Source organism: Atractosteus spatula, chromosome 3, assembly GCF_055471065.1.
Source record: "Atractosteus spatula isolate fAtrSpa1 chromosome 3, fAtrSpa1.hap1, whole genome shotgun sequence".
NCBI classification, from domain to species: domain Eukaryota; kingdom Metazoa; phylum Chordata; class Actinopteri; order Semionotiformes; family Lepisosteidae; genus Atractosteus; species Atractosteus spatula.
This window is the reverse complement of record NC_142708.1, coordinates 17,706,093-17,733,330: the sequence shown is the minus strand read 5'-3', so window position 1 is coordinate 17,733,330 and position 27,238 is coordinate 17,706,093. Positions and strand designations below refer to the sequence as shown.

General features: G+C 39.7%; 1 protein-coding gene across 4 annotated transcripts in view; it reads right to left on the bottom strand.

The window, feature by feature from the left end:
- The window catches only part of apba1a (amyloid beta precursor protein binding family A member 1a), a 97,631-nt gene that overhangs the window by 27,989 nt on the left and 42,404 nt on the right, over positions 1-27,238 (bottom strand). For 3 of the 4 annotated variants that reach the window (XM_088909962.1, XM_088909965.1, XM_088909964.1), the window contains exons 2-3: positions 26,925-27,033; positions 10,391-12,085 (exon numbers count right to left, since the gene is read on the bottom strand). In XM_088909962.1, coding sequence (XP_088766088.1) covers positions 10,391-12,004 — 1,614 coding nt within the window. In that variant the 5' untranslated portion in view covers positions 12,005-12,085; positions 26,925-27,033. Of the gene's footprint in view, positions 1-10,390; positions 12,086-25,932; positions 26,035-26,924; positions 27,034-27,238 lie in introns of those variants that run through there. The other variant, XM_088909963.1, reaches the window with a different exon arrangement.

The following is a 27,238-nucleotide window of genomic DNA, read 5'->3' as shown; positions in this document are numbered from 1 at the left end:
TCGGTTTCACTGGATACTGTACTCTGAAGGTTGCAGCAGGGTCAAAGTAAACAGACATCTGTGGGATTCCATCCCCCAGGAGTCTGGAGTACAACAAAGGTGTCCTCTTTCACTACTTCTCTATGTTCTCTTCACAGAGCCATTGGCAGAGGGGTTGAGACAGGACCCAGTCATTGATGGTCTGGCAATACCGGAAGGCACGGGGGAAGCCCTCAAGATCTCCTGGCATGTAGAAGACACGGCGCTGTTCCTGAGCTCAGACAGGGGGTTGGAGCAATACTCCAGAGACTCGGGTTCGAAGCTCAGCTGTTGAAAGAGCAAGCTCAAGTTCTTTGCACCCTGGAAGGGTCTGCACAGAGACCCTTAAGATGTTGGGGGCTTCATTCCGACAACGAGACCATAAACTGGACTGTGAGGAATGAATGCCAAGGTGAACGCGAAGCGGGGGCTGTGGAAGACGTGATCGCTGACCCTCACGGGGACAGTGATGGTGTTGAAAGCAGACATCCTTTCGGCTTTAGTTTACCTGGCCGTGGTGTACCCACTGCCGGCCAGATTCAGACAAGCGCTGCAAAGAACGGTCTTCAAGTTCGTCTGTGGATGCGAGGCATGAGTACGTCACAAGAAACAAGATGTCAAGAAAGGGGGGAGAGATTTTGCCGCATTTTCCCCTGAAACTCAACTGTATCCTTTTCTACAACATCTGTCGGGCGTTGTGGGATCCGATCAGCCAAAATTACCAGAATTTTGTCAGGCTCTGGTTCTCCATCCCAATGAGGCACCTGATCCAGTGGACAAACACAGAACCAAAAGCGGAAAAGCGACCAGAGACCTACACCCATGCCAAGTGGAGCCAGAGGTACGAGGTCACGAGACAGCCAGAGCTCTGCACCAACCACAGGGCCCTGTACAACGAGGTGAGAGGGCAACTGGTCACCGGAGAAAGACTGTGGATTCCCAGATAAATCTGGGAAAGGACACAGCCAAAGGAACTCCACAATAAGTTAAAGGACTCAACTGGATGGCTGTGCACCAGAGACTGGCGACCAGACAGGTCCTCTAAAGACACTTTATCACCAGGAACCCACATGGCCCCCGCGACGCTTGTTTCATAGAGGAGACGCAAAAGCACGTTTTCTGTAGCTGCCCCTTTGCCAAAGTTTTGTGGGGCAGAATGAACAAAGTTATGCAATTCCTGGAGGTGAGAATGGTACTCAACTACCAGTGCATCCAGCTGGGGCTGGCACTGACCGGACTGAGCTAAGGGTCACAGTACCTGCTATGGCAGCTGGTGTCCCTAACAAAACAAGGACTGTGGAAGGCGAGGAACACCCTAATCCAGCACCAGACAGGGTGGAGGGTGAGGGGGCTGGAGGAGAGGACCTTTGCAAACCACAGAGGGGGGATGAAGCACGACGTCTCCAAATGGTTTTGATTGTGGGCCCTGCACAGGAACTAATTAAGAAAAACCTGGACAACCGCAGTTTCAGAGACAGGACAGGAAAAAAGGCATGGACAACAGCAAGCGGTAGGGCTTGGAGGGATTATTGTGCAAATCCAGCCCCAGCATCCACATGCACATTAAAAGTATTGAAAAAGGACAATCACCTTTTTAAGAATCTTTTTATAACTTAGTAGAGATTTTATGTTTTGTTGATGTGTATGCTTATTGTAAGATTAATGTATATTGTGCAATAAAGTTTATTTTGAATAACAAAAGCTTTAAAAGTGTAAATAAGAGTGCAAAGAGGAAGTTAGGAGTTTATTTAATTATTTTTTGACTTTCCTGCAAATACCTTTGTAAATAAATCACAAAGGTCCCTGTACAATTCTGCTTGTGTGAAGAATCGAATAAATATTTAAACTACAGGACATAAATGTGGCCTGGCTCCTTAAAATTTAACAATGTGCACAAAATCCCACAATAAAACATAATTAATGAGTTTGTTAAACTGCTTGTTGAAACCTGTGAACAATCAAACTCATTACAGTGCCTCACAATTACGATGATTTTCCCTTGTTAAAAACAAATGTCTCAGCCAAGAGGCACAGAAACTCTGGCAAAATTAAATTTATTCACAAAAAAACAAAGCATGTAGCAACATTAAGTCTAAAATAATACAAAGTGCACACTTTTAAAAAATATTAGCAGCATAAATAGGCATGATCCCATTCCTCATTTTTTAAAATCATTATTTTACCTGAGAACTGTAGTAGTTTACAGGGGAACTGTCTTCGCTGCTGGTTTATTGAAATGGAAACCACATCTTAAAATAATTAAATACTAAAAGGTAATTATGGTGCAAAGCTGAGCAACTAAAAAAACACCAGTCTGCGTACATCAGGCAGTATCAGGGTCAAGTCAGTGTCTATTGCAATTACAATACTATAGATCACCTTAATATCAAATACAGTTCTCCTTCAAAATAATCTGACAGCTGCTGTACAGAAAAAATTAAACTTGACAAAAACAGTAAAATGTCTCCGTGATAGAAGTAAAATTAACTAAATGCCTTTATATGCAAGACATAACTTTAAAAAGGTTTGACATCTTTACATTAAGCACTGTGCATGCTTGGAAAAAATGCCAATTTCTGAAGAAATGGCTTCTGAGTTCTTGGTACTGTGAGTTTCTTTGACAGATTAAAATGCTTTCGCTTCGGCATCACTCTGGTGATCTCATATTCCACTCCAAACAGAGCCAGACCAACAAGGATGTCAGCAGTGTCTGTGTGTGACTCCTCAATATAAAGATTCTTTCTGACAGCGCATAGCTGTAGAGGCATTTTGTAAGGGCAAGTCTTTTTTTTAAAGCTGTTATGCCAAATAAATATCAAGTGTCCCTGAGGTGTTTTGTGTGAATAGCTTCACAGTTTTGATCAGTATTTCTTTACATGCAGTCTTTAGACACAGATATAGCCCCTAAGCAATGGGTATTTTTTAAAACAACAAAATTTTGTTGTTTAAAGTATTATATACAGTACACTGACCTCAATAATTACTGTGTGTATGCTTATATTTAGATACAGTTATTGATGACTATATTGTACATAGTTGTCATGCAAGACAAAGTAGTCATGTAAGAATGGACAAAATAGTTTATACTTGTCTATTCTCTTTTATATTATTTAAAATTCTGTTATTATTAGTGTTTCAGGGTTCTCACTGCTTTGGCTGCAATGCATATTTTGACTTGAGTTTGACATACTGATCCTCCACAACACGATATCTCAAATGAAAACAACCATTTTCTAACAATATCAGATATTTAAATGAGAATACTATGTTTTTGTGCAAGAGTACGATAGTATAGGTCTAAACTATAGACTGTAAGTCTCAAAACAACACTTTTACTTTTGTTTTTACTTAATAGTATTTTACTTTTAAATTGCAAAGTGCGAATTTAAAAACAGCATCATATTAATACTGTATACCATTACCTATAAATAGAAATTGTCCATGTATTAAGTAGGTTGTTGACATTTGTTTGATCAACTATTCTATATGTCTAATAAGTTTTCCTGATGAAAATATTTCCAAGTGGTGCTTTGAAATACAGCACCTTCTTTTGTTTCCCAGGTTTCTTCACATTAATGAGAGGAATGTGTCAAATATCTGAGGTTGAGTCGTCTTATGTACAACCGCCTTTTCTGCACCAGTGGATACCTTTCAACTGTTTTATTTCATCTGGGGCATTTTTTTCTTTTTCTTAAAAAGAAAATTAAAATGAAGAATTATTAACAATTGACTTTAAATCTGGCTCTGAAAATTTGAAAGTGTAACCCATCCCAGTGCCCTACTGTACATGGCAGTGAAGTACAGAGTCCAACCACAGAATAGGATTACACAAAATCTGACAAACACCCCATAGAAGCCCTGCGCACAGAGTTCTATAGAAACATTCTCCATGTGCAAGAAAAGAGCCCCCTCAAGCAAATGGTCATGAAGCTCACTGCCCTGAGCCACACTGATACCAGCCAGCTTCTGGACAGTACAGCTAAAACAGTACAATTCAGAGTCAACCGAATCACAGCACAAACCAAAGAACACTAGCTCATCCACAGGAGCACAGACCCTGGATATACATTCCTCACACCTGAAGAAGGCTCCACGGCCGAAACGTTGTGTTCTCTTTCTTCTTTTTTTCAGCATGGAATAAACCTATTACTTGTTCCTTTGCAGCCTGGATATACAGGCTCACTGCCAGAGATACAGTACTAATACTAATTCTAAACTTAATTTTACATGGCGCCTTTAGAAGTTGCATTTCAAAGCAATTTACTGTAGGTGTAAAAAAGGAAAACAATCGCAAGGATAACATTACAAAATAAGAGTTAAAGTAAACGTACATACAGTATAAGACAAGTGTTTAGAGGTGCATAAGAAGTTAGAAAATGGAGTAAACCAGCCACCAATTAAGTGAAAGCCTTTCTGATAAGAAAGGTTTTGAATCTAGATTTAAAGATTTAAAGAGAAGGCCCTGTCACCCACCTACTTTCTACTATACTATGAGAAATGCTTGGGGATTAGACAAGAGCTTTCCTTAAATAACAAATCTAATCCCAGAATTTCCATGCCCACCAGGACCAGAACAGCTTCCAATTCCACTGGAGAAAGGGGGAGAAAACTCAATAGAGCTGTCAGCCCAGAATGTGATCATCTGTCACAGCCTGAGGAACAGAGAGTGAGCGTTTCACATAATATGCTTTAACTGGTGTCTGCAAAATTGCTTTCTAATAATATCTTTTATGTTATGTTGATTGTTTCTGCTTTGGCAACACTGTAATTCATCAGCCCTGCTAATAAAACTCTTTGAGTCTGAACTAATGTTCCAAAATCTTGTAACCACTTTTGCAAATGCAAAGTCGAAGCAGAGGTGGAAGATTAAACCAGAAATAACAGTGATGTCTGTGAAAACTTTAAGAAAACTATATAGAAGAGGGTTAATGAAGTTTTAAGGGAACGCAACCCTCCAAATAAAAGAGCCATTCCCAGTGAATGAGTTGCCCTGGGAACTAAGGCATCTTTCTTAAAAAACATGAGTGACTGAGCTGTTAGAGAAGAAACAGAGACATTTAAGAGAACCAATCTAAAAACATTATGTTCTGGAGACAGTGCTTTGGATAAAAGCAGCTGAAAGCCTCAGGCTTGCCTCTCATACATAAACCCACTGCCGAGCACTCAGAAGCCTTTGTCCTCATAGCAACAATTCTAACACCAAAAAGAGACTCAGAATGCCAGCAAGTTCCAGAGCCCCTGACAATCTATAAAAAAGTAACCCATGACAACCAAAAGTACATTTCTTTCATGCAAAAAACACTAGAGGAATTTATTCCTTAATTTTACCAGGACAGTCACTTGAGAATATATTCCTGTTTATAATGTTGATTTAGACACAAATTTACAACATAAGGTATTCACTTCCCTATTCAATCCCAATGCAGGACTGGACCCCATGACCCTCCCTTCCAGAGTCCAGAGCTCCATAAAAGGGGATCTTGCATCCGGGGAGGGGTGTCTGGAGGGGGTTCTGTCCGAGGTGACTCAGATAAGCACTTAAAAAATATTCTATGACAACAAGAGAAATGGTGCCCCCTGCTGGATGTAAACACAAAATCCATCCATCTACCCATTTTCTAACCACTTCATCCAGTTTAGGGTCATGGGGAAGTGGAGCCTATCCCAGCAAGCAACGGGAACAGGGCAGGATACACCCAGGACAGGACACCAGTCCACTGCAGGGCAGACAGACACAAATGCACACTCTCACACCAGGATCAGTTTTTACAGAAGCCAATTATCCTATCAGTATGTCTTTGGACTATGTGAGGAAACTGGAGGAAATACACACAAACACAGGGAGAACATGCAAACACCATTCAGATGGTTCTCCAGGAACTGAACCCAGGGGCCCAGAGCTGTGAGGCAGCAAATTAACCATTAATTTAATAAGAAACTGTATGGAAGAGCATAAAATCAACTTTACTGTTGCATGATTTATGTTTCTTTAAACAAAGGTGAATAATGATTTATATTTATATTTTACTCAGAAATATATATTGCTTATGTATGACAAAAAACAAGAGGATTAGTTCAGAAAACAATGCTACTTTCAATTGGTCATTCTAGTTCAGTTATCCAATCCAAACAGCCCCCAGAATATATCTAAGGATAACAAAAATAAAGATAACAAACCCCATTTGTCTAGAACTTGGCTAATTGTGACCTATGTATTTAATTTTTTTTTTGTAAAGACACATTCAGAGCTTTCCGATAAACCAATGGAAGAAGCATAATGTATTAATAGTCTGAAAGATGGACATTTTATTACATGAAGGATAGCAAATGGGGAAAAAACATCTTTATCTGTGAACAACTAACAGCAAGAGGCTACCATGGGGAAAATGAGCCTTGATCGATAAGGACTGATGCTTCGTTCTGATGAAAAGGTTAGTGAATATAGCCTGCAGGATGTGGAATACCAATACACTAGTTCCATAAATGCTGTAACAGCTTGTTGCCTCACTTCCTTATAATCTTTGGTCTTCAGCCCGTGAAGAAAAGAGCTGCAGAAGTGTTTCATCTTCATCTCACCTTTCTGGCTGTCAAACATGCCTCTGGAAATGTGACAAGTACAAGTCTGGCTTCGGGGCCGGACAGCACTGCTTCCCAAACCGATGTTAATTCTGCTACGCCAACAGAGCAGAGCTCCCAGGGGGCATTAGGGGACAGCACCGCCTACTGCAGCAGGCTCAGTGACGCCACGGCACGGAACACTTTCGATGTGTGATGTTACACTGGCGTGTTCCCAAGCGTGTTTCATATGTGCCAAAAAGAATGTCGTGCCCTTCTCAACTGCTCCCTGCTGCCTGATTATCTATGGACAATTTGGAGGAAAAGTCATAGGCAGGACAACCAGTCTTAAAAAGCATAAGCACCGATAAAGACTTGCAATGTAGTGGCGCAAATACTGTAATGAACTGCTACTCCTGTGCAACTTGCAAGCATTATGCCCTAAAGCAGCCTAGAAGCAATTTAATTAGGTTAGAAGACATCATTACATACAGTATAAATCTCTTAAAATACCGTTCACTTCCTTGCTATCCAAATTATTTGCAAAGAATGAAAAGAAATCAGGGCAGCATTCTAGCACAGAGGTTAGTACTATGAGCCTTTGTGTTCTCCCAGTGTTCGTACGGGCTTTCTCTGGGTGCTCCAGTTTCCTCCTAAAGTCCAAAGACATACTGGTTGGTTGATTGGCTTAAGGAAAATTGGCCCTGGCATGAGTGTCTGCCCTGTGATGGGCAGATGTAGTATGACTTCAGTGTAGACTTAAGACATACTACAATTTCTTAATACTGTAAACTTCAAACATGATTTCTGCTCATCAAGAAAAGAAATGTGAAAATTGTACTCACTGAATAATTAAAAGAAAATTTGGTTATTAAATCAAATGTCTTCCCTCCATCCATTAGTTAATCCAGAAAGCTACTTAGTCCTGGTAAGAATTTGAGGCTATAGTCTATCCCTGGCAAGCAACTGTTATCTTCTCTTGTATTTCTTGACTTTTGCAAAACTTGCCCACCAAAACCCCAATGTCTTGTAAAAGGTAAATCCGCTTGCGCTGAGAAGGAGCCAAGAGCAAGTGTGGGAGGGACCTCACTCAGCTCTCAACAACCCTAGGTCTCTGTCACTTGTCAGCCATGGTGAATCTATAAAGACCTTGGTTTGGCATGGCCATTTCATACTGTACCTCTGTCTGTTAAGAACACAACAACTACAACTAAGTCTGTAGTTGTTCTGCCATTCAAAAGGTCATGGAGTTATGAAGTGGTAGAGAAATGAGTGACTTCTAACAATAAGTGCTGCCATGCTAATGACAGTTAGAAAGATCACTCGACTCGTTCATGTGGAGTAAAAGCACATTTTTACACAACAGGCAAGCAGTCACCTGACACGGCAAGCATTCCCAGTTGTAAGTCTCTCTTGTGTGTGTCCTCTGCCCACGGCAACCCCAGTTTTCCCCCTTTTCCCAGGAAAACAGCACAAGATTTCTGTGCACAGCTAATGAGCAGGCTTTTCCCTTCCATTAATACCACATCAGGTGGAAGGAGGGCCGACTTCAGGCCAATGAAATGCAGTGGGAATAACAGGGTTCAGGGCATTTCACACTTACTGTAGCTGGAGCAACATGTGCCCAGAAATAAGGAAACCATGCCAGTGGTGCACATGTGTAAGTCATTTGAACAGTTCATGATAAATGGAATAAGATTTTAAGTCTGAAATAACTACTGTACAGCAGGCCTCAGATTTAAGTCCAGTTGGGCATGTGTTTTACATGCTCAATAACACATTCAGTGTCCCCAAGAACAGGCAAGAACTCAAAATGGCTGCAGCAAGGCATCTAAAATGATTACAAGGAAATTCTGATGACCTCTGACTTTATGCAGCTGCTGCTTCAAAGAGATGCAACCAAATACTGACGTTTACACTCAGAAATGTATATAAAATTAATGTGCCCCACAATACTGACGGTCACTTGAAATCACTGGGTTGAACACATGAACACACACTGTGTTTTTGTTCTGATCTGACCAAATGTATACACATAATTACTCCAAAAACATATGTTATGCTGTACCTGTCATTAATGCTTATCTTATGGTTACAAATACATAACAACAAAGATAGCAGTTATATTTGGAGCTGTCCCAATTCATTTGGAGGGCAGTGTATCATCTGCTTAATATACCATGTAAACGCTTGACACAGAATCACAACATTTCTCTTATGCAATTATTAACTGTTCAATGGAGTAAAAAATATGATCATCCTGCTTGTGTTTTTCAAGTACACATAATTTCCATCTTCTCTCTACATACAGTACATATCAGTATACTGTCAATGGTTACAGGACAGTTCCATTTCTACACATTTCTAAATGCAAATAAGCTCTTCAGGCTTGGTTAAGCAAGCCTATTCTGTTACGTGAGTAGTCTTTATTTTCAACAGGCAGACCTTGTACGGTATTTTCAAGTTGGCACAGTTTGGAAAAAAGTTTGTTTGGGCATGCCTGTGTAAGACAAAGTGTGTTTGTATGTAAATTTGAAGACGGGATCATGCAAAATACCTCATCTGTAAATACACAGGAACAAAAATGTAAATTACTGGTCTCCGCATTACCCACAATTCCTGAGTTTATTCTGAAAATGACTGCCAATCCCATAACTGCTTTACAAATTGTATTAAATATCAACTGAACCTCACTGTGAGGTATTTATGTCTTCTTGTTCCTCAAGATGTATATTTTTTACTTAAAACTGTGCTGAACTGGGCACTAAACACTTAATAACACTTTCTTTATTTTTAAATGTTTGTGATCAGATCCAATAATCATTCCAGAGAATACGTCCCTGTAGTAAGTCCCTCAAAAATGCTAATCCAAAACTAATGGACGATATGAAGGAAAAAAGGACAACATTCCAGAGCAATTTAATGCAGTACTTCATTTATTTTCCATATCCTCTTCTAACAGTTCAATAACATTAGACATGTTCTTCAACTGAAGCCAAATAGGAAACCTCATGCTACTGTATACAGTATATACTACTGACTTTTTTAATTGAGGGAAGTTAAGTGAAATTATTCAGTGCAAAGGGCCTTTCTACCTTTATTTAATTAACAATTAATAAGGGCTGTCCCAAGTACTCTTGCTATTATTCAGATGAAGACAAGACCTGTAAGGAATGCCCACCTTATTAAAATAATGTGCAAAAAATTCACAGCATGGATACTAGGAAGAGGAACTCAATTTTTTTTAGACTGAGAAAGAGTTTTCAATGTGTTTCAAAATAAATTCTCTGTGGAAACATATTTTCCATGAAAAAGATTATTATTGCTTGCAGCTCTTTTTTCCAAGTAAGCAAAAGTCAATTTTAATAAAGAACTGACAATACTTTACGCTCCTCTCGGGCACTAAAAATTTCTGTTTTGGAATAAAGCCACTGAAATAGCGAAAAACATTGTTTTGTGACCTTGATTCTCTGATGAAGGTTTTATGACCAACAAGTTGGCTTCTTTTGGGATACTACTTTGTTCAGCTAAAAGGTGAGTAGTGTAGCACTGTATCCTGTAGTGTGTTTTCCATTTTCTCTCAATTTACTTAATTTAATCTCAAATTACTCTCCTACAGTATGCACCTATGGAAAAAAGTCAAAGTGTGTGGTTGCTGTACTTGTTTTTACTTGGGTTTTTTGGAGTAAAACCTGCACTTGCCATTTTTACATTTTGTTTACATGTAAATAGCAAACTGTTTCAACTGTCAATACGGTTTAAAATAAGCCAAATCGCAAAGGAAAAAAATGAAAAGGGAAACGCCTTTCATACTTACATCTAAACCTAGAGGCCTCTGGAGATCACAATCTCTGGTCGGGCTGATATCTTGCCTCATCACCCAGATGGGTTCTTTGGGCTCATCAGGAGTATAAGGGGACCGAACGGTCCTTGTCTTCACTTCTTCAATGGCCTCCTTAATGTCTTTGATAGCCAGTGAGATGGCATCTCGTTTTTCCTTGCTGTGCCTCTGTATGGGTTGCTCCCCAGTAGGACTGTGGGCTGAAAGTTTTGGGGGGCTGCCTCCTTCCTCTCCAGGAGGCCTCCCTTCCCCGTGGTCTCCCTGCTCCTGTGAGCTCTGGTCAGATTCAGGCCGGTCCTCTGCAGCAGCACGGTCCAAGCTCTGGGAGCTCATGCTCTGCTTGACCTCAGCCACAATCTGGTCGATGTCCTCCTCCTGGTCATAGCTGTCCATGCGAGGGTAAGGGGCGAACTCGGCCTCTTTCTCGGGGCTATCCGATTCCCCGTCAGACCGCTCATCGTAGTGGTGCAGCCGGGCGCCTAGGGCCTCCTGCCGGTAGTCATCGTGGTCAAAGAGACGGAAGCCTGCCCTGCGATGCTGGGGCTGCTCCCCTTCAGCGGGCGGGGTGTCCCCGATTTCCTCGTAAACGTGTTCCTGCAGCCCATAATCGGCATACGGCTCAGCATAAGGCTCATCTTCTGGCTGCCCTCCCTCGCCCGGCTCCTCACCACTGCCGTGGAAGAGCCGGTGAGTATAGACATAGCCTGAGTAAGCTGGGTTCATGGCCTCTCCATCTTGGTCCAACTGCCGGACGTGTGGCAGCGGGTCGCGAGGGAGAGGAGGAGGTTGAGGTGGAGCCTGGACGGCCACCCCATGCTGCTCGGCTTCTGCACTCTCTGTGTACTCCTCTGCCTCTGGCCGGTAGTGAACTGCATAAGCATGCTCATCTTCCCCTGCCTCTCCTCCGGATGTGGCCTCCACCTCGGCCTCTAAGGACATGACAGCATCGCCCTCGGCTCGGTCCGTATGGTTGTGGAAGCCACTCTCGGTGCTAGCAGACCGAGCCAGCGCCGATCCTCCTTCATCCTCCTCAGGGTCTTCGTCCTCGGCCTGATATCGGGCTGCAGCCTGGGCTGGTAGAGGTGGGGGCTGCAGAGGTTGTTGTAGCTCTGCTTCTTCGGCCTCTCTCTGCTGCTGCTGCCGTCTCTGCCTCTGCTGCTGGGCTCTTGCTCGCGCCTCAGTGTCAGCCTGCCTACGATACCGCGTGACTGCTGGTCTGGACATAGCTTGTGTTCGTTGCTGCTGCTCCATTTCAGCATCGTCCTGTGGCCTGCGCTGTCCTCGAGCTCGGCTTCCACCTGTGGAGGCATCGTACCTGCGGTATCGACCTGCCGCAGGATGCTGCGGGTGTTGGTGGTGTTCCCCGGCATCCTCATTGTTGTGGCTACTCGGATGCTGGCGTAATCGACTAGGTCTCCCGGTGTCACCTGTGGCACAACTGTCCTGCCTGCGGCGCTGGGGGTTCAGGGTGGTGACATGCTGCTCCTCCTCGATTTCGGGACACTCGAGATCAGCCTCAACTGCCTCATTGAGCCCCGCCCCACTGCTGCCAGGCTCCTCCCCCAGCTCCGCCTCCTGCAGGTGGCTCATTTCTGGCGTAAGTGGTTGGGCTGCTCTATAGCGAAGACATCACCTCTCTTCGTCCAGGGGACACACAGCACAAGGCACGGGCTGCAGAGAGACAGGAAGAACAGAGGAACAGCTGGATTTATTACTTCTGCCCTGCTACACCACCCACTATTAGAATGTCTTTATTCAGAAACATGAATATATATTATTAATAATATATTTCTTAATATAATTTATTAATATATTTATATTTTCATAAATAATATATTTTTTAATCTCCCAAATGCCCATTATGGTTTACTATGCAATTTTGAGTACAAATCTAAATGGTAAAGAAATATGGAAATTTATGCATGTAAGCATTACATTTTATGAAGCATCACTCTTGAAGAGACATCATTCCAGCTCTGAAAATGTCACTTGTTTTCTGGTCTGCAATCTTTATTTCCAGGTTCAAGAGTGGAAGTGACATTTAAAAATTTGGAGCCAGACTGGCAGTCAGTCCTGTCATTGCAGGCTGCTAAAAATGTACCTTTCCAGGCAGGAATATTAGCATTTTTATATCTCATCTAAAACTATTCTCCATCAACATTTGGCTTTGAGTGACACAGTGTATGAAAACAAACTGGATACGTAAGTTATGGGATTCAATTTTTTATTAAAAGATTGTCTCTCAACTGTCAAATGAAAATCGTATTCCTCGAATTAAAAATTAATTTAGCATTATAAATATCTGGCAACACCAAAATATTTTATGTCTTAATATACACAAGTTTACAGACACTGAAAAATATGCCTGCAGAGGAGCTGAAACATTCTCTCTGATCCTCTGCAGGTAATTAACCACTAAACTAATCAAGAATTGATGAATATACCACATAAAAAAGATTCTGGTCACATTTATTAGACTATATATCATCTGAAATGTATTTTTTCAATAGTCAATATAAAAGTGCAATTCAGTTATCAAATTAATGTTATTTTGAATATGAATGTACCCAGTTACTGATACACTTCTTGGTGGAGCAGCAGTAATAATTTGCCTGGCTCTTGATCCTGTTGAGTAAATTAACCCAGGACAATACTGACACCAAGTGGTCACTCTAAGATCCCATGTTCTAGCTATGCTTGTAACAAGGTGGGGGGGGGGGGGGGGGGGGGGGGTGTATTTTCAGACAGTCACATTCTTTTGTACTTTGATATGCACAAGCATGTGAGAAAAACAATGGTACACAGGTGAGCCTCATACTCAAAAGAAAATGCTATTCTGCCCTCTTTAAAAAAAACTATACATAAGAGAATGTCCTTTTATTAGAGAGAAAACACTAAATTATTTAACAGCAACAAAACACTACAAGAAAACCGGTCCTTTCTCTAAGGTCACCAAGGATGAAGGATTTCCATGATAATTTTATTTTATGTCTCCTTTACAAATTTTGAAATACACAATACAGATCTAAATAATGAGTTGACATAGAGGGGATCGGACTACTTGTTGGACACCCTTTGAAAAGACCAAGGAGGACCTTGACAGTTTCATCAGTAGCAACCATGTCACGGGTGACTCATTCATCAACAAGCCTGAAGAATCTCTCTTGACAGATTTTAATACAACCCTCGTATCCACAGCTATCACAGCCTTGAAAAATGCCATTTCTTTTCAGCTTTTCCAGGCTGTCTGTTATTACAGGATTATCAGGCTATGCATTTCTTCGCTGTGTTTTTCATATCCAATAACCAGAGACAGAAAAGGATATGATCGTTGAGAGGCTTGTTGAAGACCAAACACAGCACCTCACAACGAGCTTGGGTATACTTTGTAAAGTTATGTGCTAGTGGCAGCATTAAAAAAATTCGAGGGCCCTTCTTGTAAGAAGTGTAGGCCATCTGGGTTTATCTAATACCCTCCCAAATGATGGCTAAGCTTTGCCAATTTCAAAAGCCAAAAGTGCAGGGAAAAGAGTAAATAAAACAGTGGTTTCTACCAATAATGACAAAATGGCAACGCTTTTTGTCAAACCACAAAATTTCTCTAGAAAACCTTGTTCCAAAATATTAGCCCCAAATTACAAGACAGGCCCCTCTTCAATTTCATGGCGAAGACATTCACTGTAAACTCCACTCAATCTTGCCAAGCATGTGGAACAGCATGAAGAACAGAAGAAGCTCCTCAGGGCGGGAGCAGCTAGGGTTCTTCTAAAGGCCTGATAGGATTCTTGTATCCACCACACTCAGCAATCAGGAATTTGGCAACCACGTCCTCAATGGGAGAACAGGCTTATGAAGGTGTACCAGCTGGAATATCTCAAAGACTGTTCTGGTGGACAAAGGTTGTAGCAGAATGAGACCACCAGTCATCTCGGTCTCTGTGTCAAGATTTGTGTGGAAGCTGGTGATAGGTTAGATACCGCAACAAGCTATATATCTCAATGGATTAAATGAATTTACACCTCTCATTGAGCAACAGGGACAGGTCAAACGGACCTGTAAATAAAGCCATCGGCAGTGGGGAGCCACAATCGCTCTGGAATTAATTACCAGGCCAAGCTGTGCTGCTGCTCGGCGAGTGGAAGCAGCCTGTTGGCAGTGATACAGTAGCTCTAACCTTGATGTGTGCCGAACAAAAAAAACAGCTTGATTAAATTCACTCTGTGCCAGATGACCCCCTTCTTCACGGGGGGTCAATGATGGCCAACATAATAATATACAATTTTAGTCACTGATGCTAATGAAAAATACACTGCAGCACGTGAGAAAGAGAACAAAGAAACACAGTGTAACGGCTGCATTAAAATACAGATCTTCTCTTGTCATTTCCTCTCTGTACTCAAAAAGCAATTGTTACTTTTCATGCAGAACAAAATACTAAATTATTACTGACATCAGCTAAGCTACAGACGCTTACAAGCTGGCATGTCAATGCATCTGAAATCCACTGTAAAATGCATTTAGCAAATATATGCAGTTAAACGCTTTAGAAAGATTCAAGATCAATTAATTTCTAATGAATTCCTTGCACTTGTATAGCTCTTTTCATCCCAAGGAATCAAAAGGACTTTAAAAATAGGAAGGGACACACTTCATTCTCCACTGTAGTCACCAGGCTGACTCAATGCAGCTATCTGGCACCAGCAGAACTGCACAGCAGATGAAATGGAAAAGTAAGAAAATACTTCACCTATTGAATTAGGGGCAATCTTTATGAACTGTATGACAGATACCGCAAACCTAGGGTAGAATTTAGCCAGAACATCATGGTCAATAACCCTACACTTATGAACAATGCCAAAGCATCTTTAATTGATCCTTTAATTGAAGGAGTCATCAATTTATAATAAATTAGTTTCATGGCTCATCCAAAGCATAGCACCTCCTACAGGGGAGTGTACCCTGTCACCAAACTGGGGCATCGGTTTGGGAAATTCTGGTTCAGCAGGAAAAGTGTCACCACTGACCCACCAACACTACTTATAATAGCAACCTGGATTTCATTAGAGGAGCATAATGATATTTTTTCTTCATTGTGGGATCTAAATTCAGCTTGTTGTTACAGCAACACCAACATCATTTTCTTGACATTCTATGACACGTCCGACTTATAATATGGTTTTTAATGGTGTGGACTATTCTCTCTCATTCAGGAGGCTGAAAAGAGCACGGGCTAAGATAAACAGCCTGGGCAGTCAGCTGTTTGTGCTTTTCAATTGGAAAAAAGAGGATTCATGTACGGTGGATGAGGTGGACCATGGGCTAAAAAGGCACAGTCTCTCAAAATTGAAAGGCTGGATTTAGTAAGGAATAACTCTGAAAAAACAATTAATATTATATAGGTATAGTTCACCTAGACCTGATGTATATACTGACTATCAGAGTGAATTCTGTGAAGGAACAGAAAACAAATGAATTTCAATGACAATTTATATAATCACATGAAAGATTTATGTTTGTTAAAATTTTAATAAAGGTACAGAGGCAATAAAGAACTACCAACTGGAATAATATGATCACTGGAATAATATGATCACTGAAGATAACTATAGTCAATAATAGTCAATATTTTCTTTTCTTTTCTTTAATTGGTTAAACTGTGGCATTAATCTGAAGGAACTACAGGACATTGTAATATGCAAAATCTGCTCTTTTCTTATAAGACAAAAAAAAAACCCTGACATTTTGGTTAGTCTAAAAACGTTACCATTAATTCCCTCAGAAAATGTTTTTTCTTAGAATTTTACACATGCTCCTATTTTGTATTCCCATATACAGTATGTTTAAAAATGTACAAGAGCATTTTAGAAGAAAAAACTATTCACCCCTTTTGTAGAAACCCATCTATGATCAGAAAGACACATATTCATTGTCATTAAATACACATAAAGGGGCAATAAGATATACTTCTTAAATTGATTTATTACACTGAATTTCACATGGGAGGCATACAGAAGAAGCCCCAGACTGTGGCTGCAATGATAACTGCCATAGCTCTTTTAAATCATTAGAAGTTCCCTAACAGCTTTTAGTGGTGTTCAGCTTTGTAAGTGTCACTTGCTTCCCCTGGATTCACCAAAGTTGTCTTGCAATCTAATCCACATTCAACATACAGTACTATAGAGCAGGATCTTGACATTAACAAAGGTTCGGTGTAGAGAACTGTAGTGAACAGCCAAACTCACATACTGTATAACCAAGACCACCCTTATACTGTCACATAACTTACTACAGTATACAGTATGTGTGGTTAAAAGACACAAGTAACCCTCCCTTATATGATCATTAAAATACTAATTCAGTGGCTTTAAAATCATTAGAATAACACTGATCAACTAAAACAAACAACAGTCTAACAAATGTATAGCATTCAGTTTAAATTAACAACATGAATCTTTCCTGTGTCCAGCCTGCTTTCTTCTCTCTGCGTGATCAGCACACCTCACTGTAAGGAAACTGTAAGGAAAGGTCATTCCCCACACTGCTGACACAGAACCAGGAGCATGAGTTACAACATGAAAACGAGGCCATGTTGAGATGCAAATGCTGGGAAGTGGGTATTGTCACGGATGTCGGAGGGGCGTGCCGTGGAATGAAAAGGAGAGCAGTAGAGACCCTATGAGTAGTGGCAAAATGGGGCAACGTGGAGGTTAGGCCAGGCTCAGGGGGTCGGACAATGTCGGGATAGAAAGTTATGCCCTCGGGCCACGGACGTGGGGAGACCTGGTACTAGGCGGGTCTCAGGACATCCATACCCTCAAGCTGAGCCAGGAGCAGAGCAGACACAGGAAGTAAATAGGCAACACAACAAGACACACTGGAAAGACATGAATAATCACAGGGCACTAGGAGCAGCGCCCTCTAGGTGTACAGGGCGTGACAGGTACTTGGGCATTTTATATAATAGTGCTCTTGAGGGTGACCGTGTTTTCTGTTTCATTGAGTACATTTAGATGAAATCAAATTGTAGCAGAGATCCCATTAGAAAAAAGTATGTCAAAAAGGTATTCACAAAAATGTAGCTTTCTGCGGTACTTCCCCCACTATACACGGTATATAATACTGTAAAGTCATTTTCCTGTCCTCTACATCCAAGGTCTCTCACACCATTAGACTTCAGTAGGCTTTTCAGTTTTGGTGATTTCCTGCAACCTTTACTTGTTTTAGCTTATTTCAAGGACTTAACGTTGCCATGGCACCAAGCATCCCATCGGGACCTGTGTAACCAGTAGCAAGAAGAACTGTTAAGATTTTTCTAACAGTGCTAAAGTCTGCACTGCAAAAAAAAAACATTTAAGTTATTTTTACTTTGCATTCAAAACCAAAATTAAGTGGAAAAGCAAAATGCACAATCATAGAAAATGTATATCCTGTATATGCACTGCACATACATTATAAAACACCTTTCCTATTACAAGTAATTAATTATAGGTGTAAAGGAAATTCTTATTGTCTTATACTGATGCCATGCAGGTTACAGGCTTTCTCACCATCACTTCATTTAGTAAATGGGAAATATTTATTTCTGGGATTTTTTAAATCTTTAAAATGTGACACTGATCTACTGTATAACAACCATGTGGTTCTCACAAAAAAAAATGGCAATAATCCTTAATTCTGTTTAAAAATCCTCTGATGGCCAATAATTACTACAAATTCCAAGACATCTTATTACAATAAATAATGTAATGATTATTAAAGACAGACATAAATCATACTGACCTTCATAATTTTATTGTATTTTAATTATAGATAAATACAACAAAAATCTCTAGATTAGCCATATACTGTACATGTACTCTATGAAATACTTCTAAATGAAGAATGAATCATAGAAACAAAAATCCAATTTGTTGTTATTTTCCATGAAAGCAAAACACTTGCTTGGAATTCAAAAGCCTTCAAATGACAGAATTGTCTTACAGAAGAAGACCCTTTGTCTACATAAAAAATGACAAAGATGAAGTATGCTGGTATTTTTGTGCTACTGCTGTAGAGTCAGGCATATCTTTTTTTAATACATGTGCAAAAGGATTTTTTAATCTTCTTGTTAGATTCTAAAAAAATTGCTGACTACACTGGAGTCAGAGTTGTATTTGAGTACATACATTATGCATTTGTATATACAGTACCCTCAGTATTGGGATAATAACTCAGTGACCATTCACATTCAAGTACTGGAACAGATTCACTTCAAGCAAATTACAGTGTAAATGTCAATAATTGATTGCATGAAGTCACCAAGCTCTTTGTGTAATCATTTGAGCTATTTTGTCAAATATGTGCCACAGCCACCATGAGCTTTGCCTATTCTTGCTTATCTGACTTTACTTTTTCTTTAGCTTATAAAAGACATGCTCAATAGTTGGAAAGAATCAGCATTGATGAGTGCATTTCAAACCACAGTAAAAGTAAAATGTACAAAGTACCTTCTAAAAACCTCCAATTTGCATCATGAAATAGATTAAATGTCCAGGTATGCGCGGTTCCATATTCTGTGATTCACAACGAGGCAACAAAGCCCCGAATGAAGTGAAGCAGCCCTATTACATTGTAAACAAGCACACTTGTGAGTACATATCTTTTAATCCAACAGAAGCATTGTTCTTAACTTCCAGAAGGTTTTGCCTACAAACACTATTTTCCTGTTAACTCTGAACATACAGTAGATAATGCTGGAACATTTATGCCACAGAACTTGTACTTATTCGCTTGTACAACGCATCACATTAGTCATTACAGTGACTAGTGAGCAGGAAGGGCCGTTCCACGTGACAATTATCACAAACTCTCACTCTCGCCCTTTTTGAGATTAGGGGATTGCAACAACATGGCAACCTACAATACTTTCACAAAGTTGACAATCGTATGCTTAATTGAAAATTTGTCAATCATCTATACCATCAGTGAATTAATTTTGTTACCAAGATTTACAGTAATAACTGGTCTGAGAAATTGGGACTGCAGTTGCCTTTTAAATCTAGAAATATTCTATCAGACTAAGGTTTCCTCCAGTTCTCTTAAACTTTTGGATTTCATTTCTTTCACAGAGGAAAAAGGAAAAATTCTTAGCCTATAAGCAGAAGGGCAGGCAAACCAAGCTATGTTTGTATGAATATAAAGCGGAATTTTGTAAATTCCAGACAAAAACCCACCTGGGGAATGAAGGACTGTCAATGTTTGAAGTGTGAACAACACAGATAGTACGAAAACATGAACCAACAAAGAAATATTGGAAGGTCATCTTATCTCCAAGGAATAAACCACATGTAACTATAGTGTGTTTATTCTGCTCTGTTGCTTCAGCCAACAACAAAAACAATTAAAATAAAAAACATTATGCACGTTATAGGGGCTCCACAGCTAAGCCTGAAACTTTTAAATGACACTCACAAAGCTCATTTTAGGATTCATCTGACGAACCTTGTTTATGGGAGGGATCCGTAAGAAGAAGACAGGTTCCGGTGGATAAGCTGAGAGGAGCAGACAGCTGGCGACTGGGGTGCCATCAGACTCCACTTCTTACAATGCTTCCCCAGAGCAGTAAAACTGCTTCATGCTAAGGCAATTTCTACAGGTACTACAGTACACTGATCAAAAAGCTTTAAAGCATTTGCTGCTATCTGCAATTTTATGTTTCTGAGACATTGGGCTATAGTTACGCATCATTTCATAACTGTATTCCAAAAATGAGTCAGATCTAAAGTTTAAGGAAAACCTGATCTAATGGGTAAATCCTCTTAGTTTTGTCACTAAAAGTGCAACTAGAAGTAAAAATGCAGTCAACATTGAAAGGTTCTTGTAACCCTAACCCTACACTGGCCTAAAATGCATGCTGATTTATATACCACCTTCAGCAGTTTTCAACCTGAATGAATCTTTGCTTAAAGGAGACAGATTATTGATGAAGATCAATTTCCATGAGATTTCATCAATGGTTTTGATTGTTTTAGACAGAAATTATTTGGTTTCAAGAACATTTTAAATCTGATGACTGGAGGTCTTAAGAGACACATTGCAGAAATGCTCAGATGAAACCCCAGCTAGGGTTAGGGTTAGCATTGCTATAAAACATATACAGTTTTTACACTCAGTGCTGGATTTTGGGGCCCAAGGCAGCATTAAGACAAGTGACAATTTCCTCCTATCTGCAATTTTATTTTTAGGACTCTTTGTCCTACTTGTATTCGACATTGCACCATTCAGTATCTGTAACCCAAAACTGAGTCAGATGAATAGATTTAGGAAATCCTGTTCTAATGGGTAAACAATTTTGTCATTTAAAGTGCAACTAGAAGTACTGTACATCTCAAGTCAACACTGAAGAGTTTTTGTAACCCTAACCCTACACTGGCCTAAAATGCATGTTATTTATATACCACCTGCTCAACAGTTTTTAACCTGAATGAATGTTTGCTTAAAGAAGACAGATGATTGATGAAGATCAATTTCCATTAGATGTTATCAATGATTTTGATTGCTTTAGACACAAATTATTTGGTTTCAAGAGCATTTCAAATCTGATGACTGGAGGTCTTCAGAGGCAGATTGTAGAAATGCAGTTGAAACCCCAGCTAGGCTTAGGGTTAGCATTGCCGTAAAGCATCTACAGTTTTTATGCTTAGTGATGGATTTTGGGGCCCAAGGCAGCATTAAGACAAGTGACAATTTCCTCATACCTGCAATTTTATTTTTCTGACACTTATATTGCACTATTGTACCATGCCATTCTTTTGCTTAATGCACACATACACATATGTTTCACTTATAATTGCAAAATGTTTGCATGAAAATTTCATTTTTAAAGTAAGTGCACATCCTTTGGGGGGCATAGCAGTGTAGTTGTTAGGATTGCTGCCTCGCAGTGATGAAGCGCTGAGTTCTCTCTGTATTCATGTGGGTGTCCTCCCACAGCACAAATGACATACTGTACTGGTCAGTTAATTGGTTTCCTGGACAATTGGCCCTGGGATGGGCGTGTGCATGTGCGTTTGCGTGCGTCTGCCCTGTGATGGAGTGGTGTCCCGCCCAGGGTATACCCCACTTTATGCCCTTGCTTCCCAGGACAGGCTCCAGCTCCCCCACAACTCCGAACTGGATTAGAAGGGGTTAGAAAATGGATGGATATTACAATTGTTCAGTACACTACTAAGACACCATTATGAATGTGATTTACAGTTTTGGTCATTATGTTAGAAAAAAGATATTGCTTCCCTGGAATCAGTCCAGAGAGGAGCAACCAGATACGTTCCCAGGCCGAAAAGCATGTCCTACACTAACAGGCTAAATGCTTTTATGTTTTAGTGTGGAACAGAGAAGACTACAAGGAATTCAAAACCCTGAAAGGCAACAACAAAGTCAACCCAATGGACTCAACAGTGAAATATGAACTGGACGGCAGCGTGTGGAAGTCCATTTACAACTGAGAGCAGGGGGCACCTCTTTACAGAAGGGTTTGGGGAAAATGGAACGAGCTACCCAACCAAGTTGAAGCCAATACCCTAGTTTCGTTCAGGAAATGGCTCGATCAGATTCTTGGATCAATAAGTTACTAACTACCAATTGGTCTAAAGAAGCTGAACAGCCTCTTGTCATTTGTAAATGTTATTATGTTTCTGATAAATAAATACTTAAAGCATCTGATCTTCGGAACTTTTTGTTCTCTTGGCTGGCACCCAGTAGATTTGTTTTTCTTGTATAAATAATTGTTTTATAGTCTAATAATAATCATTTTATTATTGACTGAGGTTTTGAAGTTTTATTTGGGGTTTGCCAAGAGTCCTGTGAAACTACCCATCAACTGGAAGTCTATCACTAAGGTGAAACTGGAACATGGGACAGCCTAGGAGGTCAATTTCTATTGGACCAGAGATCCAGCTCCTTCTCTCTCATCCTCCAGAGAGGAAGAAGCAATACAATGCCAGCAAGTTCCACCTTCCTACTGAACAAAGCTCCAGCAAGCTGGCCTTCTCTTTCAGGACTCAAACCTAACAGATATTTTTGAGCATTGTAAGAAAGGAAGTGAAATTCAGGGACAGAGAGCTATTTGTTTTTTTTAGATTTGAGAGAAGATTTCCTTTTATTGCCAGACAATCAGCACTTCAGTCTCTGGGATGCATGACCTGGCTTGAGAAACACAATTTAAAACCAGTTTTAAAGACCCGTGGAGGGTCTTTTGCAGTGTGTGTCATTTAGTTTGTAGTATGGTTGGTCCATATTTGAGTAGCTGATTGAAGGCAGTTTGGACTGTAGCAGGCCTGGAGTCAGAGTCTTGTAGTCTGTGTAGATGTTGAGTGTTTTGAGTTAGTTTGTAAATATTGGTTGGGCTTATACAGTAGGTTTGTGCTTCCTCACTGCACCATCAAACCGTGCCAGGAAAACAAAAACCCTGAACAGGCACAGCAGGTTTTATTCCTGACTATTAGTGGTGTTTTAGCTGGTATTTTGGTGTCAATATTTTAACATTTTTAAATTTGAAAAACACCTCCTATTTTATAACAACAGGCGACAACCTAATTTCTATCAATTGCTGTTGCTGTGAGATATATCACAATTGGATTCCTGCCGATGCACCACGCTAATTTTTTTAGAATATTGTACTTTAAAAATGTTCAGAATAAAACCTCAGATTGCAGAAAAAAATACTTACAACAGGATCCTTTTTCATAGCCTGACATCACTATCACATTCAATGTAGAACTAAAATCAGCCAGTTTAATCCCCATAGAATTGTGAGTGGTTTGCAGGCAAAAAAACAGTATTCAGTACAGTGATTCATTATGTGAATTATTCACAAGATACTAAGTCCAGATAAATAGGCTAAGCTTTGGACATTCTCTCTGATCTGGCAAATTAATTGTCAGCGTTGAGATAAAACAATTGCCGGGGAATCGGCACAAGCAGATTAATCTCTCAAAGCCAATGAAGTGTAAACCAATGTAATAGGAACAAATAGATACAGCCACTCTGCACTGCGAATTTGGAAGTACAGTATACTGTATATCAGGGAGTCAGGTGTTGAGAAATACGAAACTGAGAGACAGGTCTGCAATTGCAAGCTTGATTATCTAAAGTTCTGCAAGTAGAAACTCCTACACAGTGGCGTTTTAGTAATTACAGAAATAGGACATTCTGATTTTAAGATACTGTAATACTTAACATTGCTCTGAGCCTGTTTAGAACATACAGTATAATTGTAGTACCCATTGTTCACAGGTTCAACACACAGTACTGGATGAAATGTGTTTGTGTTTCTTAACTAATACCATAGTGAATAAATCTAGAAGGAACATACAAGATCTATTATTTTTCCTGTAATGTTTATCCATGAATTGGATATGCTGGGTGCATAGCTGGTGGGAGTTTAAATGCCAAGTTTCTCCCACACCACTGGGCTGCTCAGACAAACAATATATTTTTTTAAAAACCAAGCAATCATATCCTCAGTGGAAGTATTTGTCAAAAAGAATCCTTACAAAAATATTTTTCCATGTGGTGATGTATGTGAAAACAGTCCTTGCTCCTTATTTGACAGATTAAGTTAAGACAGTAGTAGGTTAGTGGTTGCCATAACAGGAAAAATTCTGATCTTATAAAAAGCCTTTTAACTCCTTCAGCAAAAGTACAGTCAGACATAGTATTGGAAAGCTCAATTGCCATATCAGCTGTGTATGTTGCTATATAAAATCACAATACTGTAACTAAATACATTTTAAGTATATAATCCATAAAATTTAATCAAAATAATGGGAAAGATTCATTTATAATTTGGGGATTACGAAAATAGTTTGAGTAATGCTAACATTTTATGTGTCTAAGGCTCCCATTGATAAACTTTAAGGCTTATTTTTTATATGAAAATTAATTGCTAATATATAAAAGGGGGTATTTTACCACAGTAATCTCTTTAAAATGTATTTTTGCGATTTCAATTCATGTTCATATAATCTTTAGAATCATATAAATTCACAGAATCCAACAGAAATGATTACATCATAACTCTAGAGATGAAAAACCAATAAAACATTAATCGTATCCCTACACTTACACTCCTTGCTGGCAGAAATACTGTTTTATAGTATGTAACTGGCAGCTCTCACAACATTTTGTTTGCACTACTTGTAGGGTCAGAGAGTTAATTTCTGCTTAATTATATCTTAGAAGACAATCAGCCCTGAACCTGTGAATTAGATGACATACCTAGAGCGCGTGCCACTGCAATTGACAGAAAGGGAAGGAGAAACAAAAAGACATTTATGTGGATTTACGACTGTAATCTGTAGTTTATATCTTTCATTCATTTCCACTTGTCCCCAGTTAGTGCCACCTACAAACATATTTACACATACATATATCATACAAATCAGCATCTCTTGCTGCGATATTAACAAATTCCAACATACCCAAGTGGAATGAAAGTCTGGAATAGCCCAAGTGAAACTCAGAAGCAGATGGTCCTGACAGTGGGTTGCAAATTGTCTGCAGTACACACAAGCTGATGGATACAGCCATCTGCGCACTCCCCGAATTAAACTTGGGCAGATAACCTCATATCTGGCAGTGCAATGAGATGATAGCTCCTAAGGCCAATAATTTATCTGGCCATTAATTTATTGGCTAAGGCCTTTCTACTGAATCCCCTAGAAATGTATCAGCAAATGTGCTTGCCAGCACAGGAGCATACATACTGTATGGTACCTGCAGGGAAAGCAGACAGTATTGAGTGCTTTGTGCCTGGGAGCTACTGCACATTATATAACATTAAGTTACCTGACAGGGCAAAGTGGGCACTGCACGTCTACTCTCAATTTACAAAGCTTGTACAGTATATCTACGTTAACATCCTATCAGTACAAAATATATATTTTTTCAGTCTTAAATATATATCTAAAAGATCACAAACCAACCAGTTAGAATAAAAAACTGAGCCAAATGAAGAAATATTATGATTTTAAATAAATATTATTTATTCATCAACTATTAGTAAATGGTTTTTCATAGTTATTAAAATCAGCTAATAACAACACAATTCAAAATTGGAAAGTATAAACAAATTAACCTGACAATTTTTGAACTATTTGAATGGAAACATTATTAAAAAGAGACTTCTTGTTTTCATTAAAATTCAATACACTGCACTGAAACTGCAGTGGCATGAACTGTAGTTCATGATTACTTCACAGCAAACAGAAACATTTTCCTTATCACACTCATCTTAAATTAAAATGATAACATACTTATAGTCTTTACCACATTATTTTCAATACTGAGTCTTTTTCAGGGGGAATAAAAGCTTCATGTGAGACAGCACAAGCAATTAAAAATATAAGCAAATGAAATGTGACCAGTATCTCCCTTTTCTCTCCGTAGTACTGGGTCTGTTAGTTATCACTAAACACCCACAAACTATGAGGATGAAAAAAATTAAAATACAGTTTCTCTCCTCTCTGGAGGGCACTTACCAGACAACTGCAAATGAGACTAGGTGTCCAAAGATGCAAAGTCCAGATTCCCTTAAAAATATTTAAAGAAGTCCCTAACAAGTAAAATGTTCAGGTGATGACCTATGTAGGAAGTAAAGGAACAAGTAATAGGTTTATTCCATGCTGAAAAAAGAAGAAAGAAAACACAACGTTTCGGCAGTGGAGCCTTCTTCAGGTGTGTCATGTAGGAAATATTTCAAATTACTATTCAGAGCTTCCTGCAGAAAACGTGAAGCTTAAAAGCTCTCTTGTGAACTGCAAGAAACACATGAAAGATCGAAAATCTAGGAGTACAAATGGATTTAAAGATGAAAGTAAGAAATAAACAGTGGTTGTCTGAGGTGACCTGTAAGGAGATTAAAATGCTGTTTTGATCAGAGAAGCAATTAGAATGTTAAGAAATAGTCAGCAGATTAAGAAAAAAAGGCTGACTAAAGTTTCTATGTCTAAAATGAGCTGGCTGAAACTGACAGTTCAGACATTTTGGTAGTGTGAACAAGTGTACCAAAAGGCTTAGAAGTTAAGACCCATTTGGATTGCTTTCCTTTTAGAAAACTGTAGGCATTCTCCGGATTTCTAAACGTACTTGTAGGCGGAGCTGGTTTGGAAGACCAACAATGCCATGCCAAAATAATCTTGGAGTTTTCTCCTCTTTCCCTGATCTCCAGGATTCACAGGTGCTGCCATGCATGAGTATAGACCACACACCTTGTCTCTGGAGATGCATCTCTGCACTTCTCTGACATACCAAAAATCATGATTAGCCTGTTCTTTTTTCTTTATAGAATAAATGCGCAGGTGCCCAGCAAACAAAGAGAAAGAGTTCACTGAGTTATTTCAGGAAAACCTGTGATTTTCTCAGTGTAATTCACTCTCTTTGGCGCCTTATCACATAGGGCTCTGAAACGCAGTGTGAAAGTCTTTGCTGCTGCTGTGACACGCTTTTCCTCCTCCCTCTCTTTCTCACTCACCTTTCAAGGTCATTTATTACTCTGCTAAATGTTCAGAAGCCCCTGCTCCAGCAGCAGTACAGCGTCTGGAGCTGCTCAGCAGTGGTGGTTAAATCAGGAGGCGGCCCCACTGCAGGAAGACACAGGAGAGAAAGTAGCTGTTACAGACCACGCCAACAGCAAGCAAAACTGTCAGAGAACACCTCTTTTTTTTACAATCTAAATGGAGGGGAAAATTAATTCTTCATTGCACGCGATGTGCAGAAATAATTTGAATGTAAAGGTTATTTTAATCTTTTAGTCTTAGCTTAATTCCCCTTGAAGGTGAAAGGGAC